The sequence below is a fragment of the Symphalangus syndactylus genome, chromosome 19, assembly GCF_028878055.3.
Source record: "Symphalangus syndactylus isolate Jambi chromosome 19, NHGRI_mSymSyn1-v2.1_pri, whole genome shotgun sequence".
Lineage (NCBI taxonomy): Eukaryota > Metazoa > Chordata > Mammalia > Primates > Hylobatidae > Symphalangus > Symphalangus syndactylus.
In genome coordinates, this window is record NC_072434.2 from 89,497,150 (window position 1) to 89,520,584 (window position 23,435).

General features: G+C 46.3%; 2 protein-coding genes across 2 annotated transcripts in view; both read left to right on the top strand.

Moving 5' to 3' along the window:
- The window catches only part of EFCAB2 (EF-hand calcium binding domain 2), a 195,534-nt gene extending 189,042 nt beyond the window's left edge, over window positions 1–6,492 (top strand). The window contains exon 6 of the transcript XR_010114630.1: window positions 1,811–6,492. The gene's annotated coding sequence lies outside the window, so the exon portion shown is untranslated. The remainder of the gene's footprint in view (window positions 1–1,810) is intronic.
- Window positions 6,493–7,614: 1,122 nt separating this feature from the next.
- Window positions 7,615–23,435, top strand: part of KIF26B (kinesin family member 26B) — a 580,448-nt gene continuing 564,627 nt past the window's right edge. Inside the window, exons 1-2 of the mRNA XM_055233556.2 lie at window positions 7,615–8,607; window positions 9,366–9,767. Of these exons, the coding sequence (XP_055089531.1) occupies window positions 8,545–8,607; window positions 9,366–9,767 (465 nt within the window). The 5' untranslated portion in view covers window positions 7,615–8,544. The remainder of the gene's footprint in view (window positions 8,608–9,365; window positions 9,768–23,435) is intronic.

Genomic DNA, 23,435 nt, shown 5'->3' on the forward strand with positions numbered 1-23,435 from the left:
CGGTCTCGATCTCCTGACCTCGTGATCCACCCACCTCAGCTTCCCAACGTGCTGGGATTACAGGCGTGAGCCACCACGCCAGGCCAATGTTTGTATTTTTAGTAGAGACGGAGTTTCACCATGTTGGCCAGGCTGGTCTCGAACTCCTGACCTCAAGTGATCCTCCTGCCTCGGCCTCCCAAAGTGTTGGGATTACAGGCGTGAGCCGCTGTGCCCAGCCTGCTTTTTTGTATCCTGGCTTTGGCTAGGCATGCAGCTGTGTGTGTGCAATGTGTGCGTGTTGCTTACATTGTGTGTGTGTGTGTGTGTGTGTGTGTGTGATGTGTGGCATGTTGCTTACGTTGTGTGTGTGTGTGTGTGTGTGGATGCTTTGTGGCATGTTGCTTACGTTGTGTGTGTGTGTGTGTGTGTGTGTGTGTGTGTGGATGCTTTGTGGCATGTTGCTTACGTTGTGTGTGTGTGTGGATGCTTTGTGGGCATGTTGCTTACGTTGTGTGTGTGTGTCTGGATGCTGTGTGTGCATGTTGCTTACGTTGTGTGTATGTGTGTGTGTGCGTGTGGATGCTTTGTGGGCACACACATCCTTTACCCTCTAGCTCTTTGTGATTCCTTTCTGACAAACTGAAACTTGCTTTAATTTCCCTTTAAAGTAATCTTTTTCTCATAATAATATTAAATTTGTCTTAGAAAACAGAATTAGAGGCTGGTCACAGTGGCTGATGCCTGTAATCCCAGCACTTTGGTAGGCTGAGGTGGGAGGAGGATCACTTGAGACCAAGTGCTTGAGACTATCCTGGGCAACATAGCAAGATGCTGTCTGTATACAAAAATGTACAATAATTAGCCAGGCATGGTGGTGCATGCCTGTAATCCAGCAATTAGAGGCTGCCAGCTGCTTGGGAGGCTGAAGCAGGAGGATCACTTGAGCCCAGGAGTTCGAGGCTACAGTGAGCTATGCTTGTGCCACTGCACTCCAGCCTGGGCAACAGAGTGAGATCCTGTCTCAAACAAAAGTCAAAAGAAAACAGAATTAGAATTAGCAACTCCCCCCAAAGAATTGTTATGCTTTTAATATTTTGGTGTTAAAATCTAATCTTTTTTCCTGATACATATATACTTTTCTTTTGGTTTTACTGAATTATTATCATATTGCATATACTTTACTTTTTAACTTAACACTAATATATAATCAATATCTTTGCATTCTATTATTCTTTTATGAGCATTTGTAAGGGCTGTAGGGTATTCCACTGTCTGACTAGACTGTAAGTTGTTTATTTTTTTTTTTTAAGAAATGGGGTCTCACTATGTTGGCCAGACTGGAGTGCAGTGGCGCCATCATAGCTCACTGCAGCCTCGAACCCCTGGGTTCAAAACATCCTCCAGCCTCAGCCTCCTGAGTAGCTGGGACCACAGGTGTGTGTCACTGTGCCTGGGTTAGACTGTGAGTTATTAAACCCATCCCCACTCTTGTGCGTTTAGGCTGTTTTTCTCCCCTTCATTATTATAAACAGGGCTACACTGGATGCTGTGATCCCTTTTCAAAGCAGGTTACTTCTGTGGAAGGGGCAGCACAGCCCAAGGTTTTGAGCATCTGGAACCCAAGGTCAGTGGGCTGAGCACACATTGTCTGATCCTCCTCACTCTTTTTAATCTTTTTAAAGTCTTTTAAAATCTTTTTTAAGTTTTCTCCCCCAACCCCAAAACAAAATAAAATTAACAACCAAAAAAATGTATCACTCTGACTATACAAATTTGGTTCATATCTTTTCTCTCTATATACCTTTATCAACTGAACTTTTAATTTCAGACTGAAACCAAGCCTTGGAATTTAGCATGGAAGGAATTTATAAGGCTAAAATGATTAATGACTGAAATGGTATTTCGAGAGTGGAAACCCTTTCTCAGCTTGCAGGATAACGACCCTCCTCTCATACCACAATAATGACCAAGCACGCAGATTCACGTTATCAGCTTGCTGACGACTGTCTGGTGGCCCCCGCGTGATCATACGGTCCTCAGAACGCCAGAAGATCATATGCAAATATTGTCTGCATAGTCATCAAGATACCACATGGCCAGCGTAAGCTGCTTGAATTATCCTTCAAGGAGAAACACAGCCGTCTCTAGCACATGCACTGCGTTGGCTCTGTCGGCACGTTGGTGCCTGAACTGATATGGAAATTATTTCAAAAGCAAAATATTAAAGAGGAGTGAAATCTGCTATCTTGTACATTCAACTTAGCAATTAGAAGTTGCCAGCCTTTTTTTTTTTTTTTTTTTAAGCAGTCTTGCTCTGTTGCCCAGGCTGGAGTTCAATGATGCAATGTTGGCTCTCTGCAACCTCTGCCTCCTGGGTTCAAATGATCCTCCCCTCAGCCTCCCAAGTAGCTGGGACCACAGGCATGCACCACCACACCTAGCTTTTTTTTTTTTTTCTTTTTTTGTATTTTTTGTAAAGATGAGGTCTCGTTATATTGCCTGGGCTGGTCTTGAACTCCTGGGCTCAAACAGTCCACCCACCTCGGCCTTCCAAAGTGCTGGGATTACAGTTGTGAGCCACCGCACCTGGCTGGTTTTTTATTTCTGATTTATACTTTCAGACTTTCAAAAACACAATGATATAATATATTTTAGCTATAAAATTTATGATCTATTCACCCCTGAGGTATAAATAATGGGAAAGCTAAATTGCATTCTCTGAAATATACAAGTCCCGTGAGGCATTCCCAAAGAAGTTATGTCCATTTAATAATTAAGCAACAAGGAATATGCAATAAAAATTTCATTCTTGGCCAGGTAATGGACTTTGGCTTTCTTTGCACTTTGTACTCATGGATACACCAGAAAGATGTGTTTTTCACCCAGGGATATCAATGGAATCAATAAATTGATGTTCACAGAAGCTCTTGGTGACCAGGTGTGGTGGCTCACACCTGTAATCCCAGCACTTTGGGAGGCCGAGGTGGGCAGATCACTTGAGGTCAGGAGTTCAACATGGTGAACTCCTGGCCAACATGGTGAAACCCTGTCTCTACTAAAAATACAAAAATTAGGCAGGCGTGGTGGTGCATGCCTGTAGTCCCAGCTACTTGGGAGGCTGAGGGACGAGAATCACTTGAACCCGAGAGGTGAAGGTTGCAATAAGCAGAGATCTTACCACTGCACTCCAGCCTGGGGAACACAGTGAGGCTCCGTCTAAAACACAACAAAACAAAACAAAACAAAACAAAAAAAGCTCTTGGCTTTTATAAGCCAGTATATAATTTTTTCATTGTTAAAATGAGTGTCTTTTCCCACCTAAATCTTGAAGTAATACTGTTAACATCCTCAAATGTGAAGAAGAAATACATGTATATTTAATATCTATATCATTTATCTATTTATGAGTAATGAGTAAAGGTTTCAGTTGCAACACTGAAATTCCTCAGTCTAATAGAGAATCAAATTATAGCTACAGGCTGCTAATTCATAGAAAGAAAACCCTAAAGACAACAAGAATTCCAGAAGCCCAAGGTAGATCTGAAAAAGCCACCGTTAAAACTAGAATTAGGGAATATCTTATGTACGACATTGAATTTCCCAAAGAAAACTCTTATAAACTGACAACAACAGTGACAAACCCATTTAAGGGCCCTGGAGAATGGCCAGAAGCAGGCAGAGACTGGAAGGGGTTCAAAGATCTAATCCTTAAAAGAAGGGTTCTAGGGCCCTTCTTCCAGTCTGCTGAGCACTGTGACTAGACCACAAGAAGAAAGCCAGTCGCAGGGTTTGAGGCATTCCATGGTGAAGTTCAGGGCTGTCAGAGTAGCTGGAGAGGGGGAAGGAGAATCCAGGAAAGGAGAGAGCCACATTGAGGCAGCCCTGAAATCCACTAAAATTTCCTTCAAATCCGGCTGATAGATTTGAACTCTGAACATCCAGAAGAGCTGCAGGAAGTCAAGAGAAGGCAGGAACTGCATGGTGAAGGAGTTGAGCAGAGACTGCAAGTGCTGTCAAGTGCATGGAGCAGAGTTGGAGTGTGAGTTCCAAGTTGGAGGGGACTGGCAAAGCGCTTAGGCTTTCCATTGAAGCTGCAGAAGGGCTGCGCCTCAGGGATAAAGAGCAATCCCAGGACTAAGGGATTTTCCTTAGATCTAAGGGCAAAAGCTAGTTAGAACCACTCAAAGCATAAAACCAAGCCTCCTCAAGTTCAAGGTGACCCATCAGTAACTTAACTGCCTGCTAGAGCAAAAATCAATACTCCCCAAGGAAGAGAATAGAATCTAGCATCTCTATGATGTAGCATCTACAATATTCAATATACAGTTAAAATTTATTGAATATGAAAAGAAACAGGAAAATGTGATTCAGGGTCAGTAGAAAAATCAGTTAATAGAAAGCGACCCCCAAATGAGTCAGAGGTTGGAATTCAGACAAGAACTTTAAATACGCTACTGTAACTATGTTCAAGGATTTAAAGGGGGGGAAAGAAAACAGAGAAATGGAAACACACACACGCATACACATACACAATTTTTGGATCAGCCGCATCAGCTTAACAGCAGATTGGAGGCAGCTGAAGCAAAGGTTGATGAACTCAATAAAGGAGCAATAGAAATGATTCCGTCTGTAAAGAGATAAAAATGTGAATAATGAACAGAGTTTCAATAACCTATAAGACAATATCAAGCACTGTAATAACAAACATGTAATTGGTGTCCCAGAAGGAGAGGAAAAAGAGAGAACAGGGCAGAAAAAAATATTTGACTAAGTAGTGGCTGAAAATCCCCCAAATTTGGTAAAAAACTTACAGATCAATTTATAGATCCTAGAAATTCAGCAAACCCTAACCAGGATAAATACAAAAAGTAACACATATAGAAATATTATAGACAAATTACTGAAAACCAGAGGCAAAGAAAAAATCTTCAAAGAACTCAGAGAAAAAAAGACACATTACATACAGGAGAATGTCCATATGAATTACTGCTGACCTCTCATCAGAAACAAGGAAGGCCTAAAAGCAATGAATGACATCCTCAAAGGGCTGAAAGAAAAATAACTGTCAATCAGGAATTCTACATCTAGTTAAACTGTTCTTCAAACACAAAAGTGAAACAAAGACATTTTCAGATAAGCAGAATCTGAGAGCATTTGTTGCCAGGAGACCCTCACTATAAGAAACACTAAAAGAAATGACCCAGTTAGAAACTTGGCTCTAAAGGAAAAAAAAATAGAGTCCCAGACACGATAAAACTGGGTAAATATAAAAAACTTAAAATTTTCTAGTTTCACTGAAAGACAACGGATTGTTTAAAGTAAAATTGATGAGATTGTATGGTGCATTCTATAACGCATGCAGATGTAAAATATATCAAATTAGTAGCGCAAAGGAGGAAGGTAAGATGGAGTGGTTGCAAGTCTGCATTTTAGGTGAAGCGGCACAATGTTAACTCTAAGTAGCCTATGAAATGTTACAGATTCATATTATAGGCCGGGTATGGTGGTTTCATGCATAATCCCAGCAGTTTGGAAGGTGGAGGCGGGAAGACAGCTTGAGCTCAGGAGTTTGAGACCAGCCTGGGCAACACAGGGAAACCTTTCTGTACTTAAAAAAAAAGAAATTAGCCAGGTGTGGTGGTGTGCACCTGTAGTCCCAGCTACTAGGGAGGCTGAGGAGAGAGGATCATTTGAGCCTGGGAGATGGAGACTGCCGTGAGCCATAATAGTGCCACTGCACTCTAGCCCAGGCAACAGAGTAAGCCCCTGCCTCAGAAAAAAAAATCCACATTATAATCATCAGAGCTAAAAAGTCAACAGAGAGATGAAACTGGAATACTGAAAAGTTATTCAATTAACAAAAAAAGGCATGAGAGACAGAAGAAGGAAATAGAATAGAGATAGAAAACAGACCCATACTAGCAACAACATGAAACTCAAAAACCTGGGTTAAGTGAAAAAAGCCAAACCCAAAAGAGTACATGCTGTACGGATTCTATGAATTAAAAACCCCTCCAGATCAGTCCACACTAATCCATGCTGATAGAAATCAGAACAGTAGTTTCTTATGAGAGGTGGGGATTGCCTGGGAAAAGGTAGATAAGCTTCAAGAGGGACAGGAATTTATAGATGTTGATTGAGGTGGTGGCCTACGCAGAGTAGACGTTTGTCAAAATTCATAGAACTGAACAATTAAAATGTGTGCATTTCATCTTATGTATATACACTTTACATAAACATCAGTTTTTGAAAGCTTCTTAAAAACTCTTGCAGAGCCTCCGGTTATAAACTTTAACCAACAGAGGGCGCTCGGAGCCCACCAAACACGCTTTGGGCCCCCAGCTACTTAGAGATGCAAATCAGAGCAGCTCTGGGCTCCCGCGTTTCCAAGGTGGATCGCGCAGCTCCCCAACACTCCCCCTCGACACCCCATCTTTCCCACCTGCGGCCTCGCCGGCTCGTTTCACCACACGCTGCTTTTTGGCTGATGAGCGGCTCGTGGCCAATGGTGATGATGTGTTTCGCGGCACCTACGCGGAATACAGCTGCGGATGGGAGCTGGCGCGTGCTGCCTGGAGGTGTACCTGCCCCCTAAGGTCGCCTATTGATAGGATCGCTTTTAAATTGGAAGTGGTAACGTAATGGAAACGTCCACTCTGTTCTTGACATCTTCATTTTGACCTTTTTACCTCGCTTTGGTGGCTGTGAACTATTCCCACGCAGGAGCTGGAGCGGGGGAGGAGGGGGGCAGAGAGCACGGGAGGCACAGAAGAAATTGTCCCCGAGGAAGGCAGAGTGGGGGCGTGGCCCCAGGCTTCCAGAACCCCGAACCTTTGTCTTCCTGCCCCCTCCGGCCTCGTCCACAGCTCAGAAGGAAGCCAGAGACCAGAAAGCCCTGAACGTCCTTCGCGCCCTCGCCCACCCCCGGGCTGGGTCTCCCCACGGGCGCGGAGATGCCATTACACCCCATGTGACCCCTGCGCCGGGCTGGTCCTTCCAGAGGCGTCTCGCGGGGTGTTAATTAAAGGTCACAACAAAACAGACCTGCTGGCTCACCAGAAGAAATGTCCTCCCGTGAAATGAAAAATGACACCCCAGAGCAGCCACGTGTGCAGCCTGGCATACGCCGGCTTCCCGCGCTCCTGGGCGCTGCGCCGGGGGACTTAGGGGGCGATCGGAGAGGGAGCGATGACGGGATGCTCCGGACACCCTGCGGGGCCCAGGCGCAGGAAGAAACGGGCGGCGGGGGGCGAGGGGGCCGATCTCCCGCAAGGAGAGGCCAAGGCCAGCTCGCGCCACACCCCCTCTCCAGGCCAGAGTCGTCCGCGTGCAGCGCGGCGAAGCCCTCAGTTTCCCCTGCCCGGCAGCGGCCCGCTGGGTCACCAGGCTCACCTGTCCCAGCCCCGGGCGGCTTAGTCCATCACAGACCGGGGCTCGGGCGGGCGGGGGACCAAGGGCCCTAGTCCTGCGGCTGTGGTCGGGGAGGGTGGCCCCCCGGCCGGCCCGGGGTCGGTAGGGCAATTCCAGAAAAGGTTTGCCGGGCAGGTCTCCGAGAACAAAGGGCGGGGGGAGGACCCGGCATGTTTGTGGACTTGTTTGTGACTCAATCCCTTTTGCACGGCGTTTCAAAGACAGACCTGCAAGCCTTGTCAGGAAGAGAAAGAACTTGGGGGCGGGGAGGCTGGGGCACCGCATTTCCGTCCAGCCACGCTCGCTCGCGCGGCCCCTGAGCTCCAGGCTCGCGCAGCGGCGTTTCATTAGAGCCCCGGGCCCGGGCCGCGCGCCAGGAACTTCCCCGCACGCAGCGAGATCGACGATCCCCCGCCCCCCGCCCCGGCCCGGCTCCAGGCCTCGCAATGTCAGGCACCAGCGCCGCCACATAAAATGGATCCCGGCCGGCGCGGCGAGGGCGGCAGGTTCCCGAGGCTCCTCCGCGCTGCGCCCGGGCGCACAAGCGCGCTGTGACCGCCGACCGCTCCCGGGCCACGCGGAGCCGCCCCTCTCCCGGCCCTCGCGCAACTGTCAGGCGAAACGGGCCGGCGGATATTGGCTCGGAGACACGCCGAGGCTCCTCCCCGAGTCTGGATCTTTATATTTTGGGAGAATTTCTTTGAACTCAGTTACCAAGCTCGGTGAAGGAGACAAGTTCCCACAGCTGACTCGGCTCGGCTCGGCTCGCCCACCTTCCCCGCAGCGGCCGCGAGACCCGACTGTATCCCTCCCTTCCCTCGTGGGGGAGCACGGACTGACTTGGCTGAAGAAAATGCCAGTTCTACGGATGTGACCGTGACAAGAGAACGTGCGGCTGGAAGAGGCAGAAGGGGATGAGGAAAAGCATGCTTTGAAGAGAAGAATAAACCAGCGACCCCAACCCTTTCTGCAAATTGGTGCTATTACTTGTGGGGTCCATTTGCTTTCATTCCCTCCCACCCCACCGCTGAAGAAACCTTGCCCTGAGGGCTGAGAGCCAGCCCCCTACAGCCGGGGACGCTTCTGGGTTGGAGGACCTTCTGGATGTAGCGCTGGTGGAACCTTTACATACTCTCCTCTGGAAAAGCCACCATGAATTCGGTAGCTGGGAATAAAGAGAGGCTTGCGGTCTCCACCAGGGGCAAGAAATACGGGGTAAGTTGTGACGGTACGACGCGGAGACGCGTTACCAGACCCATCTCGGCGGGGGTCCCCCTTTCCCCGGGATCGTGCGGCCCCGGCCCCGAGCTCTACCCCGCTGCAGAGGCGCCCCCGGGGCTGGCGGCGTTGTGAGTGCGCGGAGGCGGGTCTGCCGCGGGGACGCCCGCACACTCGCCTCGTTCTCGGAATTTTTTCAGTGCTCTCGTTCCTTCCTTTCCCCGCACCCGTAACTTTTGCAGCATTCTTGCACTTCTAGGCAGAGTGAAGCCGAAGGGGAGGGTTTCCCATGAATGCTTGGCCGTACCTCGGATCGTTTAGCTGGAGCCGGAGAGTTGGACCCCGTATGAATAAAAATCCTGAAATCACAGCCCTCCCCCTACCCCGTCATAGGGTCTTCCAGGATTTTGTTCCCGGGATCTTGCTGGGATAGGTGCCGGCTTCAAAAGCGTGGGGCGCTGAACCTATGGGCCCCCCCGCCTTGCAGAAGTCGTGGAAACGGCCCCGAGCGAGTCCTCTTGCTGACCCCAGGAGGAGGCCACCGGGGACCAGCGCAGGGGTCACCCGGGCGGTGGGGACTCAAGGACAATTAACGAGACGGATGGAGGGCAATTTGGCCGCAGGGCTTCGAGAGGTCCCCAACCGGCTCCCGTGGGCGGTTCGAGCGGGTACTTGGTGGCGCACGTATGACCCAGCTCCTGGGCGCTGCAGCCCGCCGCCTTGCGGCCCCTGACACCGGCGTGTCTTCCCCGCAGGTGAATGAAGTCTGCTCGCCCACCAAGCCCGCAGCGCCCTTCTCCCCGGAAAGCTGGTACCGGAAAGCATACGAGGAGTCGCGCGCCGGGAGCCGGCCCACTCCTGAGGGCGCGGGCTCAGCGCTCGGCTCCTCGGGGACCCCGTCTCCCGGCTCGGGCACCTCGTCCCCGAGCTCGTTCACCGGCTCCCCGGGACCCGCCTCCCCCGGCATCGGCACTAGTTCGCCGGGCTCCCTGGGCGGCTCGCCGGGCTTCGGCACCGGCTCCCCGGGCTCCGGCAGCGGCGGCGGCTCCTCCCCCGGCTCGGACCGCGGCGTCTGGTGCGAGAACTGCAACGCCCGCCTGGTGGAGCTCAAGAGGCAGGCGCTGAAGCTGCTCCTCCCGGGACCCTTCCCGGGCAAGGTGAGCGCGGCGCGGGGCTGGCTGGGGAGGCGCCGGGAGGGCGGGGCCGGGCCGCCACCCACAGCAGCCGCTCAGACCGCCGCGACCTTGCGCCCCGGCTCCACGCGAGGGCCCCCGGCGGCGCTGGGGGTGCTCCACACCTCACGGGGCTCTAGCACGCGGGGCGACCCATGCACCTTCCTCAGCCAGGTCGCCCAGGGGCAGGAGGACCGAGTCCCGAGCGCGAAGGGGCGCCCGTGGCCACAGGCCTCACGGCCCACGGGGGAGGCCCCCGGGTGGTCTCTCCTGCCTCCCCCTCCGAGCTCTCCCTGGCAGCTGCAGGCTGCGCTTTCGATGTTTCTCCCCACCCCCACCTGTGATCCTTTACAAAAATGTCAGCGGGGCTGTAAAAGCAAGCTGATGCTTGGAGCTGGCATTTCCCACTGCCTGCTTGCGGTCCATCCTTTCCGCGATTGCAGAAACAGAAACATACTCGAAAGCCAGCATTTTCCCCTTCTCAGTCTGTGTGTGTGACTGGGGAAGATCTGGAGGCGGGTGGCTCCTCGGAGCAGTGCTCCCTCCTGGCCTGCTCCTGCGCCAAGCACGCTGGTTCCTCCATAGCAACCCTGCCCGCGGTGTGTGACTGGCCGGAGCCCCCAGGGGATAACAATGCAATTGTATTTGCACTGTTGGGTCCAAGTACTATCAAATGATAATATTTACTCTTCCACTTCAAAGAGTTTTTATCAGTGGTTAGAGAGCAATATCAAGGAAATAGAGTGGATTGCTGTAGAGGTTTTTGACACTGTTGGTTCAACGTCAATTTCTGGTTTATTATTTCCGTGACTTTAGAAATGAAATATTGTGATTTCGAGTAGGCGTTTAGGAATGACTGCGTCTGCTGGCCTCATCTGCGTATGCAGATATACACATTGATGTTTTCATAGGCAAGGGTTAAATTCAACAAATGCCCACAGACGCTGTGAAACTTAAAATGGGGAAAATGACCACCAGGAGAATTGGTTTTATGAATGCAGAACTTATCTCAAGTGGATGGTTGTCAGTGTACCGTTTTTGTAGTTTGATACATCTGCCATGACATCCCAGGGATAAATCTCAGGGAATCAAAAAGCTTATTTCGCTCTTACGTGCTAGACCTTCCGATTTAACACCATTTCTTCACTCACAGATTTATTTGCTCTCGTGATCCTTCATCAATATTCATTGATTTTCTACTCCCTCCGAGGCACTGTGCCAGGCACAGCAATGAAAATACCAGGTCCATTCATGCAGTCCTTGTCCACGTGGAGCTTAGATTCTAGTGGAGGATACAGATAACAACCACAAAATGCACAGTTCACAATGTCTTCACATTTGTGGAGGGAATGTAGGGTGCTGTGAGGTTGTTGAACTGGATGGGAGCATCTGATACAGATGGAAGAACCTTGGTTCTTAAAGATCTAATAGCTGATATTTGCCAGTCCTAATACATTATAGCCTACCAAATTATTTTAGACCTTTCTTGAGGACCCATTCTTATAATAGGCTTTTTGTGGCATTGAGTGTTCCTATATGCAAAGGTAAATCAAAATACACTCTTCTCATTTAAAAAAAGAGGAGGGGAAGGAAAATCTACAGAAGAAACAAATGTTGAAACTCATACGCATCCATCATGTTTTATGGAGTCTTGTGACCAGCTGGGATTTTGTTTTTATAGAAATAGCCTGGATCATTCACTCACAGTTTTATGGGAGGCAGCTCAATATATTTGCCAATTTTATGTATGTGATAAGGTAAAACTCTTGTTGGTAAACATTTGTATTGTCAGAGTGAGGTGATGGCCCCAGAAGAAACACTGGATTTGCTGAACCCCCATGCTCTACAGTGACTTAGAGTGATCCAAGGACATCTAGAGAAGACCTGATAGTCATGGGGGCAGTCACAGGGGATCACTTTAAGTGCATACGTGAATGTCACGTAGTACCACAGTCGCCTGAGTTTTATATGTGAAGCAGCACAGTAAAGCGTGACATTTGGTGCAAGGACATAGACAGGGCTTAGCCAGGAAGAAGGATGCTTTGCATCAGCTCATTGTTAGTAATGAGATGTGGGGCCTCAATTTTAACTACAGAATTTCTGCTAGCCTTTGTGAATAGTGTGTGTGTGTGTGTGTGTGTGTGTGTGTGTGTTTTAAGCATTTGTACCTTGCATTTAGGTACAATTTCCATTATACCTTTAGCATTTGCAAACTTATAGCCAAACAGTTGCCGTGTTCTCTGGTGCACCATGGATGGAGGCCATATAACTTGGATAAGACTTTTCTTCTTCCTGGAGCAATATTAATGAACAAACTGTGGACCACTGTAGCCCTCAGGCACAGAAGGAGTGAAGTTTCATTAGAACGAGAGGCATCACTGTGACTCCAACATGCACCTTGCTCAGTTCACTCTGAAGAGGAAGAGTCTGGAAGATAAAGACATGTTTTTGAGGCGTAATTAACAAAAATCATCTGTGTAATTTGCTTAAGATGCTTACCTGCATTTGGGAAATATTTTCTTAAATAGAGTGTTAAATTCTACTAGGTGGTATTAAATGTCTCCTAGGTAGATATTTAAAAGTCAAAAGCAGAATAGCACATCCAGGAACCTTATTATTTGAGGATGGATTTGGTTTTGGTTCTTCCTTCACCACTGATTTATTTTGTGACATTGGGGAAATTAGTTTTCCTCTCTACTTTTTAAGTTTCCTGTTAATATCCTAAGGAAAAAAATGCTTCAGACTGTTAAAATGTCATTAAAATGATCCAAGGTAAGGTCTGAAAAGTGCTTTCATTCTTTAGAGAAAGATTGAGGGTTGATGATTATTAATGAGCTAAGATTCTGTTAGATTTATGTTTTACAGAATTTAAGGTTTTTCTTATAAGATATTACCCTGTCAGTTTCTAATTTCATCTGTATATTTTCTAAACATGCTGCCATATGAGTTCTCACACTGTGCCTGTTGGTAGGTAGCAAGCCCTATTGAATCCCCCATTTTGTCTTTAGAACAGTTGGTTAAGGAGGGGAGGTGAAGTATTAGAGAGCCCATTCGGGGTATCTGGTTGGTCCCAGGAGCTAGTGCCTGGCTCTGGTGGCCTGAGAAGAACCATCTTATTCTGAGCCCTCCGATGGAGGATAGGGCTTCGTGGTAGAAAATGACATGATTTGAACGTAACGGAGTGGGTGACAGTGTTGGCTGAGGTAGGAAATAGGAGGAGACATGGAATTGGATGGAGCTCAGAGGGAAGGATGATCATGAGTTTGGTTTTCCATGCAGTGAGTCTGAGCTTTCTGGAAAGAGATGGAGCATGGAGGCAGATTTAATAATAAAACACTTTGTTGTTGGCTATCTCAAGACTGGCGTGTAGAAGTGATAGCTGTGAGCTCACATAGCTCTGCTGTTGATACTCTGTATTCATCCTTTCCGATAGCAACTTACCTGGTGAGTAGACGTTTGTGCTTGGTGGCAGATTGTAAAACACTCAGGTTGACTTTTATTACCTCGATCAGTACAAAAATTACTTGCTGGATTTGCATCATTTCTCTTTTGGTGCCGGTGAGTGGAAGTGGTCAGATAAAAGAATGTAGATGTGTAAAGTGTTGCGATTTTAAGTGAGAATGGCCCTTTTACCCATTGTAGTGTTCCAGTGTGTAAATACAAAACCATTTTATGTCCAATGGCAAGAGCGTCTTTCCTGTTTCATAGACAGTCAAGGTACTGAGCCAGAAATAGGGGCCAAGGAATGAATTGCTCAATTTTGGGCTAGCCTAGATCATTCTGATATCTGTGACAGAACTTTTGAATGGGCTGGGCAAGTCCTACGAAACATCAGCCCAACAAAATTCCCTGGAGTAAGCAGTAAAGCTCCAGGTTGGCAAAAGGTTATCAGACATCTGTTCATTTCCATATCAATAAAAGAAAATCTTTTATGTAAAAAAAAAAAAAAAGGGCAGAACTATGTTCCTATCTGATTATTTCTCAGTCAGATATTCTGAGTCCATTTATGCCCCAGAAATATCAGGAAGATTAGCCAGACATACTGAGAAGGGTGGCCAGGAATCACAGAGATGAAAGAAAGGAATGCGTCATAGGGGTTAAAAACGCCAAACGTGGACTCTAAATAGCCGGAGACCAAGTAAGTCTAGACTTGAGGAGATATAGATATCCCCACACACATATTTTTGTATTTTGCCAGCTCCAAAAGAGGGGTATGAAAAAATAACTAGACGTAAAAAGTCCCCCAAAAGCCATCATAAAACATTTTATAGATAGGATAAAACAGACATTGCATTTCAAGTACCTATTAATTATAAGGGACTTCTAGCTGAAATCTTCTCTTTCTTCTAAGAACATGTGGCTATTTTCAAAAAGCTTCATTTGAGTCTTTCTCATATCAGAAGTATTTTAGATAAAGGAGCAGTTAATAGATAATAGCAGTCATGAAAAAGTCCTGCAGCATTTATCATTTGAAAATTTCTGAAACATTTTGGGAGTTTATAAAAACATTCCCAGGAGAGACATGTGAGCAGTAATCTCTTTTTAAGGCTTAGCAAGCTGTAGAATAATGGCAGTTCATTCTACCAGACTATTAATTGTGAAGCAACATGGTCAGTTTTTATAGTGACTTAATTCACTTTGCAAAAATCCCTGGCCTGCAATAATTCCTTCCACACCCATTGCAGATAGGATTACTCCATTAGAAATGTGATTTTTAAATGGCTGAGGCTGGTAGTTTGTCAGCATTTGAAAGGATTAAGTCAATTAAAATGGAGGCAACATCGGTTGCCTTTTGTTATATCACAGATTGGACCATTAGCGGGCCAACAATCGCGATGATAGTAATAATAATGATATGTAATAAATGGCTAACAACTATTGTCCTACATACCAGGAACGACACTGGAACACACACACACATAATCTCATATATTAAAATGAAGATGAACGTGATTTTTTCTTTTTTACCCTGGAATTCCAAGTGCTTGATGTGGTTAAGATCACAGAAGGAAGCATGAAGAAAAAATATGCAAGGAACAGAGAAATCCAGTCATACTTCCCCCCACAAGCTGTGGAGGGTCACTGTGAGTAGAACTGACTGAGCAGGAGGCACCGGCTTGGCTCGAGATGGTTATTTTTCCTGGGCTCACAGATGGGAATTTTGCTTCCGGTGAGTGGGGAGGTTGGGGGAAAGCGTGTGAGACTGTCAGGTTCTGAGCTGAGTAATTGTCTTGGCTGGAATGCGAGGGGCCGGGGGAAGGAACCTCCTTATACTTACAAGCACTCATTGGAGGCCCTGTTGTCATCCCTTCCTGAACAGAAAACCCTGCCCAAGGGCCCCGTCCGGACCCTCTGCGAGGAAGAGATCTTCAGCCGGCCATTTCAGGGCCGCGTCGGCAGGACGGCCAGGCCTCTGCTCCGTTTTGTCCTCAAAAAGATTGCAAATTGGCTGGTGTCTGTGAGGGTTCTTGGTCATTTTGCAGGAATACAGGACAAATTTCCTTTTATCCCTCTCTGGAGTCACAAGCTGTTCATCAGCATCCTTTCTTTCCTGTTTCTTGTCTATGGTGTTATTGTGGCGAAGGAGCACTGTTTAGAATGTGCAAATGTGCTCCCAATCGCTCTTTTATACCTACATATGCACCCAGCAGAAATATTTTATATTTTTATTTATTTATTTTTTTGAGACAGTCTCACTCTGTCGCCCAGGCTGGAGTACAGTGGTGTGATCTCGGCTCACTGCAACCTCTGCCTCCTGGATTCAAGCGATTCTCCTGCTTCAGCCTCCCGAGTAGCTGGGACTACAGGCACCCGCCACCATGCCCAGCTAATTTTTGTATTTTTAGTAGAGACGGGGTTTCACCATATTGGCCAGGCTGGTCTCGATCTTTTGACCTTGTGATCCACCCACCGTGGCTTCCCAAAGTGCGGAGATTACAGGCAGAAATATCTTATTTTAAAGTACATTTGTGTAGATGGAAAAGGATTGGGGATACACCTGTATTCCTAATGTGCTTTTGAAATATTTGTCAAGATATCAACTCAGTTTGTATCCATCATTTGCTTACCATTGCCTTTGGAACTGCTCCAGCACCTATCTAAGAAAACTGGAAACGAGTCATTGTTAAAAAGACGTTTGTCCACCTCCAGGTCTCAAGGAACTCAGCTATGTTTTCTCCTAGTATTTAAATAGTGTCCTTTTTAATATTTAGATCCCTAATCCATTGAGAGATTATTTTGGTGCATAATGAAAGATATAGATCAAATTTCATCTTTCTCTAAATGTCTATCCAGTTGTCCCCAAACACTTTATTAAATCATTCTTCTTACTTGCAGACTTTTTCTTGTGAAAAAAAATTTATCTTTCTCACATTAAGATATCACCATTGTCATAAATCAAATTTTCAGTTGTATCTGGACGTATTACAGGATCTTCTAGTATGTTCTCACTCTGTTGTCCAGGCTGGGGTACAGTGGCACAATCTTGGCTCACTGCAATCTCTGCCTCCCAGGTTCAAGCAGTTCTCCTGCCTCAGTCTCACAGGTAGCTGGAAATACAGGCACGGACCACCATGCCCAGCTAATTTTTGTATTTTTAGTAGAAATGGGGTTTCACCATGTTGTCCAGGCTGGTCTTGAACTCCTGACCTCAAGTGATCTGCCTGCCTCGGCCTCCCGAAGTGCTGAGATTCCAGGCGTGAGCCACTGTGCTTGGCCCACACTATTTTAATTATGGAAGCTCTGTAGCACGTTTTCATGTCTGGCAGGACTAGCTCTCCCTCCTTCAAACAGTGCCTTTCTTTTCTAGGCGTTTCCTTGACTAACTCCGATTTTTTGTTGTTGTTGTTAGGACCGTGTTGAATGTATACATTAACCTGGGGGAATAGTTGGCATCTTTATGGTGCCAAGAACATGGAATACCTTTCATCTGAATCTTTCCCAAGAACATGGAATACCTTTCATTTGAACAAGTCTACCTTTTAGCAATTTTTAAGCGTTTCTTCATATAGGCTTTGCACATTGCTTGTTAAACTTTTTCTTAGGTATTACAGCTTTTGTTGCTATTGTAAATGGAGTCTTCACTTCCATTATCTCTTTTAATTGATAATTATTTATGTGGAGGATATTGATCTACATGTTTTATATCCCATTGCCTTATTCTACTATATTCACTGATTTTTAAAAAATTAGTACTCGGATTTTCAAAAAATGTTGTCTTCTTCAAATACAGATATCATTGCTCTTTCCTTTGCTATTTTTATGCCTCTAATTGTTTTCTCTTTTTTGTTACATTGGCTAGTACTCCTGATACAATGTTACATAATAGTGATATAGTGGGCATGTGTATATTTTTTTTTCTATTAAGATGTTGGCTTTTGGACTGAGATCTGTCTATATTTTTTACAGTTAAGTAAATAGCCATCAATTCCTACTTTAGTGTTTTATTAGGAAGGGCTATTATATTTTGCCAAATGTCTTGTCAGTATTTAGAGAGAAAATCATGCAATTTTTCTCCTTAGATTTGTTAATATTGTGAGTTATTATTATTGATTTTCTAATAGTGAACCATCCTTGTATTCCCATAATAAATCCCACTTGGCCACAGTGCATGTTTAAAAATATGCTTCTAGATCCAATTTGCTAATATTTCATTTATTGTTTTTTGCTTTGATATTCATATGCCAATGAGCATTTTTGCTTCCTGTTGATGTGCCGGCTCTAGTACTATGCCATATTATCATCCAAATAGGAAATGTACTAAAATTCCAGCCCTGGAGCAACTCACAGTCTAGTGTCAGAGACAGGCAAGGAACATGGCGAAGCGTAAGCGTTCCAGCCACGGGAAACGGCAGGCATAGGCCAGGAAGGGGTGATGCGTGCCCCGTACATATGGGGAACTGAGGTCGCACATTGTCATCATACACAGTATTTGCATGAGTGTGTGACAGGCTGGAAAGGACGCAGGTGGAGGATGAAAGGCCTTGCAGGCTATAGGCTGGACTTTATCCTGTAGGACATGGGCAGCCATTGGAGGGCACTCACGAAGGGAGTGAAATGATCAGATATGCATTTAGGAAAGATTGCTGGCCAGGCACGGTGGCTCACGCCTGTAAACCTAGAACTTTGGGAGGCCAAGGCGGGTGGATCACCTGAGGTCAGGAGTTCGAGACCAGCCTGGCCAACATGGTGAAACCCCGTCTCTACTAAAAATACAAAAATTAGCTGGGTGTGGTGGCCCACACCTGTAATCCCAGCTACTCAGGGAGCTGAGGCAGGAGAATCGCTTGAGCCCGGGAGGCAGAGGTTGTAGTGAGCCAAGAGATCATGCCACTGCACTCCAGCGTGGGTGACGGTGCGAGACTCCATCTTTAAAAAAAAAAAAAAAAAAGAAAGATTGCTGTGAGAATGAGCAAGAAGATGGGTTGGAAGAGTGGTGTCACCGAGACCAGTTGGGAGGCCCCTTGCAGTGGCTTGAGTGAAGAATGACATAGACTGAACTAGGGCAGTACAGACGGAAGGGAGAGGCAGCTCCGGCCTGACACATATCATATGTGGAAAACCCTCCATGGGGAGCTGCTGAGATACGGGGCTAGAGGGAGAAAAGAATGACGAATTCTCCCAGGTTTCTGGCCAGGGAAAGTGTGTGGGTGGTGCTGCCAATTATGGAGATGAAGAATACAGAGAAGAAGGCAGAGAAGGGGTTTTGTTATTGAGTCCAGTGTTCGAGGACGGCTATGGATGTTAAATTGATTGGGGTCTCTAGAGCTTGAGGTGAAATGGTCCAATGGGCTCCTATTGGCACTCTAGAGTCGCTTCCGAGGTGGAGATGTGGATCTCGGGGATGTCAGAATGGAGAAGGTGATGGAATCCACAGACGGCATGAGCTCTCCACAGATGTGTGGGATGAGACAACAGACAGCTGAGCATGAATGAAGTGGTGGAGCCCATTGACATCGAAGGGACCAGTGGCCTGAGGAGCTAAGAAGACAGGCCAAGAAGGAGGGACCAGAAAAGAGGGATGAAAAACCAGGAGAAGGCAGTGTCATGGGAACTAAGGAAGGAGTGAGCTTCAGGGCATAGGAGTGACAAAAGGTCTGATGTCCTGGAGAGGTCAAGGAAGTGAGGACTGAGGTTTTCTTTGAACTGGCAAGGAGGAGGTCATTGGATGTCTTTGTTGGAAGAATTTCTGGTGCCCTGGAGAAAGCCAATGGCACTGTGTCCAGGAATAGATTGAGAGGTGAGGACATCTCAGGTAGCATTTGAGTTGCTGAGGACACTGAGTTACAAGAGATCCACTTCTTGAGGCTTTTATTATCTTAAAATGAAGAACCGGAATCAACAGACTTGTGTGCAAAACCAGGCTCCATCACTTAGGGTGTGACCTTGGGCAAGCCTTGGTCTTTCTAAACCCGGTTATTCTCATCTCTACAGTGGGAGTCATGACAGAGCCCCACCAGGATGATCGTGAGGATTAGGTGAAATTGTGAGATGATATTCAACCATCACTTTCTGTTATTATTCCAATGACTTTCCACAGGAAGTTGAATTTTATAAAAGATTCCTTCCCTCCTTCCTTCCCTCCTTCCTTCCCTCTTTCCTTCCCTTTTTCCTTCCTTCCTTCCATCTGACACAAAAATGGAGAAACAGCAGTCAGAGGAAATGAAAGCATTCAGTGCATCTTTGTTTCTTCACCTCCAAGTGGATAAAGCATCTCATACGTATTTATTCATTTGTAGAGTTGTCACCACAGAAAGTTTAAGGGAGCTCAGTTGATGTAAATAGCGACTCCTTTGGGTTGAGGTGCCATGAATATGGATTGAGACTTTTTTTGTCACAGATGGAAATCCCTTCTTAAGCCCGGCCCCTCTCGTAGCCCCTCCAGGGAGCCTTGCAGATGTGGCATTTGGCATTTCGGCTCCGGGGAATGAGGGAGAGCAGATTTCCTCCAGTGACTGCGCATGCGATGTGCAGATCTCAGCCGCACCAGGAATTTGGGCTTATCTGCCTTCCAATCCAGCTTTATCTGTCTCAGACGGTTTTCTTTGCAGTTGTACTTTGCTGATCCTATCATATCGATTCCAACCAGACCCCATGGGAAGACTGGAAATAAAGAAGTCACCCTCCCCCACCAAGCAGGATTTCCTGCACGTACATCAGCTCTCAGGGCTGGAGTTGACCGTGGAGGGGAGGGATCCTGTGAGCTCTAATATAAAAAAATGAGACATTCTGAACGTTGCTATAGAGGTTAGCAAAGCAGAAGACTCTGAGGGTAGAGTTAGTATTATTATTTTTTTAAATACGCAGAACTATAAATATATCTTAAGTGTTATAGACCAGGTTACAGCTCAAGGACTATTTTGATTTTCCTTTTCTACTTATTGGAGTTTAAGTTCAATACTGTTGCCAACCACAAAAGTTATTGGAACAAATTTTAGCTCTCCACACAGCATGGTTCTAAAATCTTTGATGGTTCTTATGTGTAAACTTTCTTTTTATATAATTTTTTTGCTTGAAAGCATGAGCTGCAAATAATAAAATCCGCTTTTCTATCACGGGGTGACAAATAGAAACTTTTATTTTGATATGTCCTTATCTAAGTGATGTCTGAGATCTGTATATGCTAATTCAGGATTTTTTTCTGAGCGAACCTAGGAACCGATAGAACTTGAGATTTTTCTGCAGTGTAATTTCATCTTTGAGTTGGCAGTGATGAGCAGCTACGCTTCCCCATGAAACACTATCATCGTATTTACAGTGGTTGCTTTCTTTGGGGTTATAATCACTACTTCCCAACCCTTCCTCCACCTAACTGGTGGCTTCCCAAAACAATGGGAGACTCACCTATTAACTGATTAGAAGCCAGCAATAACAACCAGCACCAAAAGCTGTCGAACTGTCTAACTAAATGGTTGTACAGAAAATAAACAGCTGAATTCAGGCAAACAACTAGAAGCAACCACCATTGTTTAAAAAAAATAATCACCTGCCCAGTTCAGTTGTGTAACTTTGCACAGCAGGGAGTCTCAGTCCTGAGCAGGTGGCAGAGTGTCTTCCCCATGGGTGGGGAATTCACCATGGCTGGGAATTAGAGCATCAGGTGTCCTTTACCAAGACAGGCAGTGTGGTGATGGGGGCCGAGGGATAGATGGGAGGCGGATAGAAAGGAGAGGAATAAGAGGGGAGGAGAAGGAGGACGGATGAGAGAGAGGGCGAGAAAACAAAGAAATGGGTGGTATACGCATCCAAGGTTATCTACAATCCCAGATATTTAGGTGAAAAAGGACTTGGATCTGGGGACAGAGGTGCAGTCCTGCTTCCAGCACTAATAAGCATTATGATCTTGGGAGAGTCACCTAGCTGGCCTGTGCTTGATTTTTCTTTTGTAATCTAAGAGCATGGTAATCGGTGGGCTCTAAACTTCTCCCAAGCCTGTGAGTCTCTGTGAAGCTGAGGCTTTGGGAGTCTACTCCGTGAACCCAGATTCCACAGGGATGTGCTTGGCAAAATCCAAGATGGGTTTCCGGCTGAAGCTGTTCTGTGGGCTGCCATGTTTGTGGGACGTCTCATCTGCAGCCGGCCGCAGTGACCTCCTTGTTCGTCCAGCCAAGTGGAGGGACCGGAAGCCAAGCGGGGGGGACCGGAAGTCAAGCGGAGGAACCGGTAGTGCCGTCGTTTCTGATGCTTCTGCTTTGGGAGTTCAGATCATAAACTGACAGGGTTCTTCCTGTTTCTTAATAAAGCTATTTGTTTTACTGTCTAATGTGTTTGTAAGGAGAAATAAACTTAGACAAACAAAAGGACAATTGATTCTAGAAGAGCAATTTAGTAAGGAGTATTTGAAGAAAAGTATTGCCTTAGAAATAAGGATGTCTTGTAGTTAATTTTACATTAAAAGTTCTGCCATATTGATTAGGATTTAGAAATAATATATGAAGAGTTCTTCCTGAGTAGCAGTATAGGAACACCAGAACTCTATAAACATTTTATTCATCATTCTTCATCTGATTTTTTTCCAAAATCTTTTTGCTCCCTTTGATTTCTCTCTTTTTTTCTGCTCTTTCAAATGCCTAGACAGAGCCATATTGATTAGGCCAGTATTTACATATCACATGCCCCTGACGTGGGTTTAATGCCCCGTAGTGTTTGATGCTGTGGTCTGGGAAAGGATGGAGCAGGTAGCTGCCCACCGAGTCAACGAGGCCCATGCAGTTATCATCTATTTTATTTTTATGTTTAATCACTTAGCCAAGGTTGCCTCTTTAAAATATCTACTTCCTGGGGAATGTTTCCCTGACTCTTATTTCAAATCTAATACTTTGTATTTGAGTCTAAACACAATTCAGGGAATATAGCTATTAAAAGCAGAACTTCATTTTGTTTAACTAGCCCAGAACGCATGATGGCCTTGGGGCAGAGTTGAGAACAGGCACAGAGGAGCAGGAGCCACAGGAACACCACTTGGTGCCCCTCCCTCGTCCTTCCACTGAGCTCTCTGCATGTATCTTACCAGGGCGTGAATGGAGCATTCTGCAGCCAGACACATCCGACTCACAGCAAACCCTCCATACAGGCTTGCCTGTGTCCTCAGACATTCTGTCCTTTATTTCTTCTCTTGTTCTTTGCCCCTAAGTTTGTCCATGCGCTCAAGACTTTCTAATGGGCCATGTTGTGTGTGTGTGTGTGTGTGTGTGCATGCACAAGCACTTTGTGGAGGCCCTGAAGGCAGCATGTAAGGTGGTAACACAGTAGACATCCTGCCCCAGGTTTCAGACATTGTTAGGCTGAAGCTTTTATTGGAGGTCAAGGCAGCTAATAAAGTGGGCTGTGCAATTAAAAGAGCATTCAGCAGAGAAGGATGGCTGACTCTCTCGGCAGGCTGAGAGCAGAGGAAGCGGTTGGCAGCTAGTAGTCCTCCCGTGATGGCTTTATGAGCATTTTTTGCAGCCGGGGTGATAATGCAATACAAAGTCATGGTTTCAATATGCCCAATCAGGCGCTCTGCTTCCTGTGTGAGGCATCCACTTGGGGGAAGGAAGTTGCCCGGCTGTGGGCTTTTTGTGGTGGTGGTTTCCGCTAATTTACCTTTTTTATAGAGGGCTCATAATTATTGGGGATCCTCCATAATGCCCCTTTATGGTGGTCAAGAAGGAGATAACAAAATGAAGAGGTTTAGGAGGCTTCCCCAGGGTCACCCAGAAAACCTCTGGTTTCTGAATCTCCATCAAAGATTTAAGAGGATTTATTTATGCTGCCCTCTTGCCCATGTGGATCTCCTTGACACTACACTCCATGAGCGTAATGTCCTGTCTTATTCACTTTGTTTTTTGTTTGGTGCCTGCGCACCAAGTAGATTTCTGGCCTTTTGAAAAAAAAAATCACCGGTCCACTGCTGCATAACCAAAATGTCACTGGTGTGAAGGAAGAGGATGATAGAGGATGGGATGGTGGTGACAAATGGCAGGATGGGAGATGATGCCTGGGTGAGTCCTGGGAAGTGGCATGATGTCATCCCACTGACATGGCCTCCTGTATTCCAGCAAAGAGTGAAATTCACAGGGAGCAAAGAGTAAGAGCAGCGCCTTCACCTCGGTGGAGCTTAGTCTAGGCATTTATGGGTCAGCTGGTTTGAGGGCCCTTGCATTTCTTGTCAGT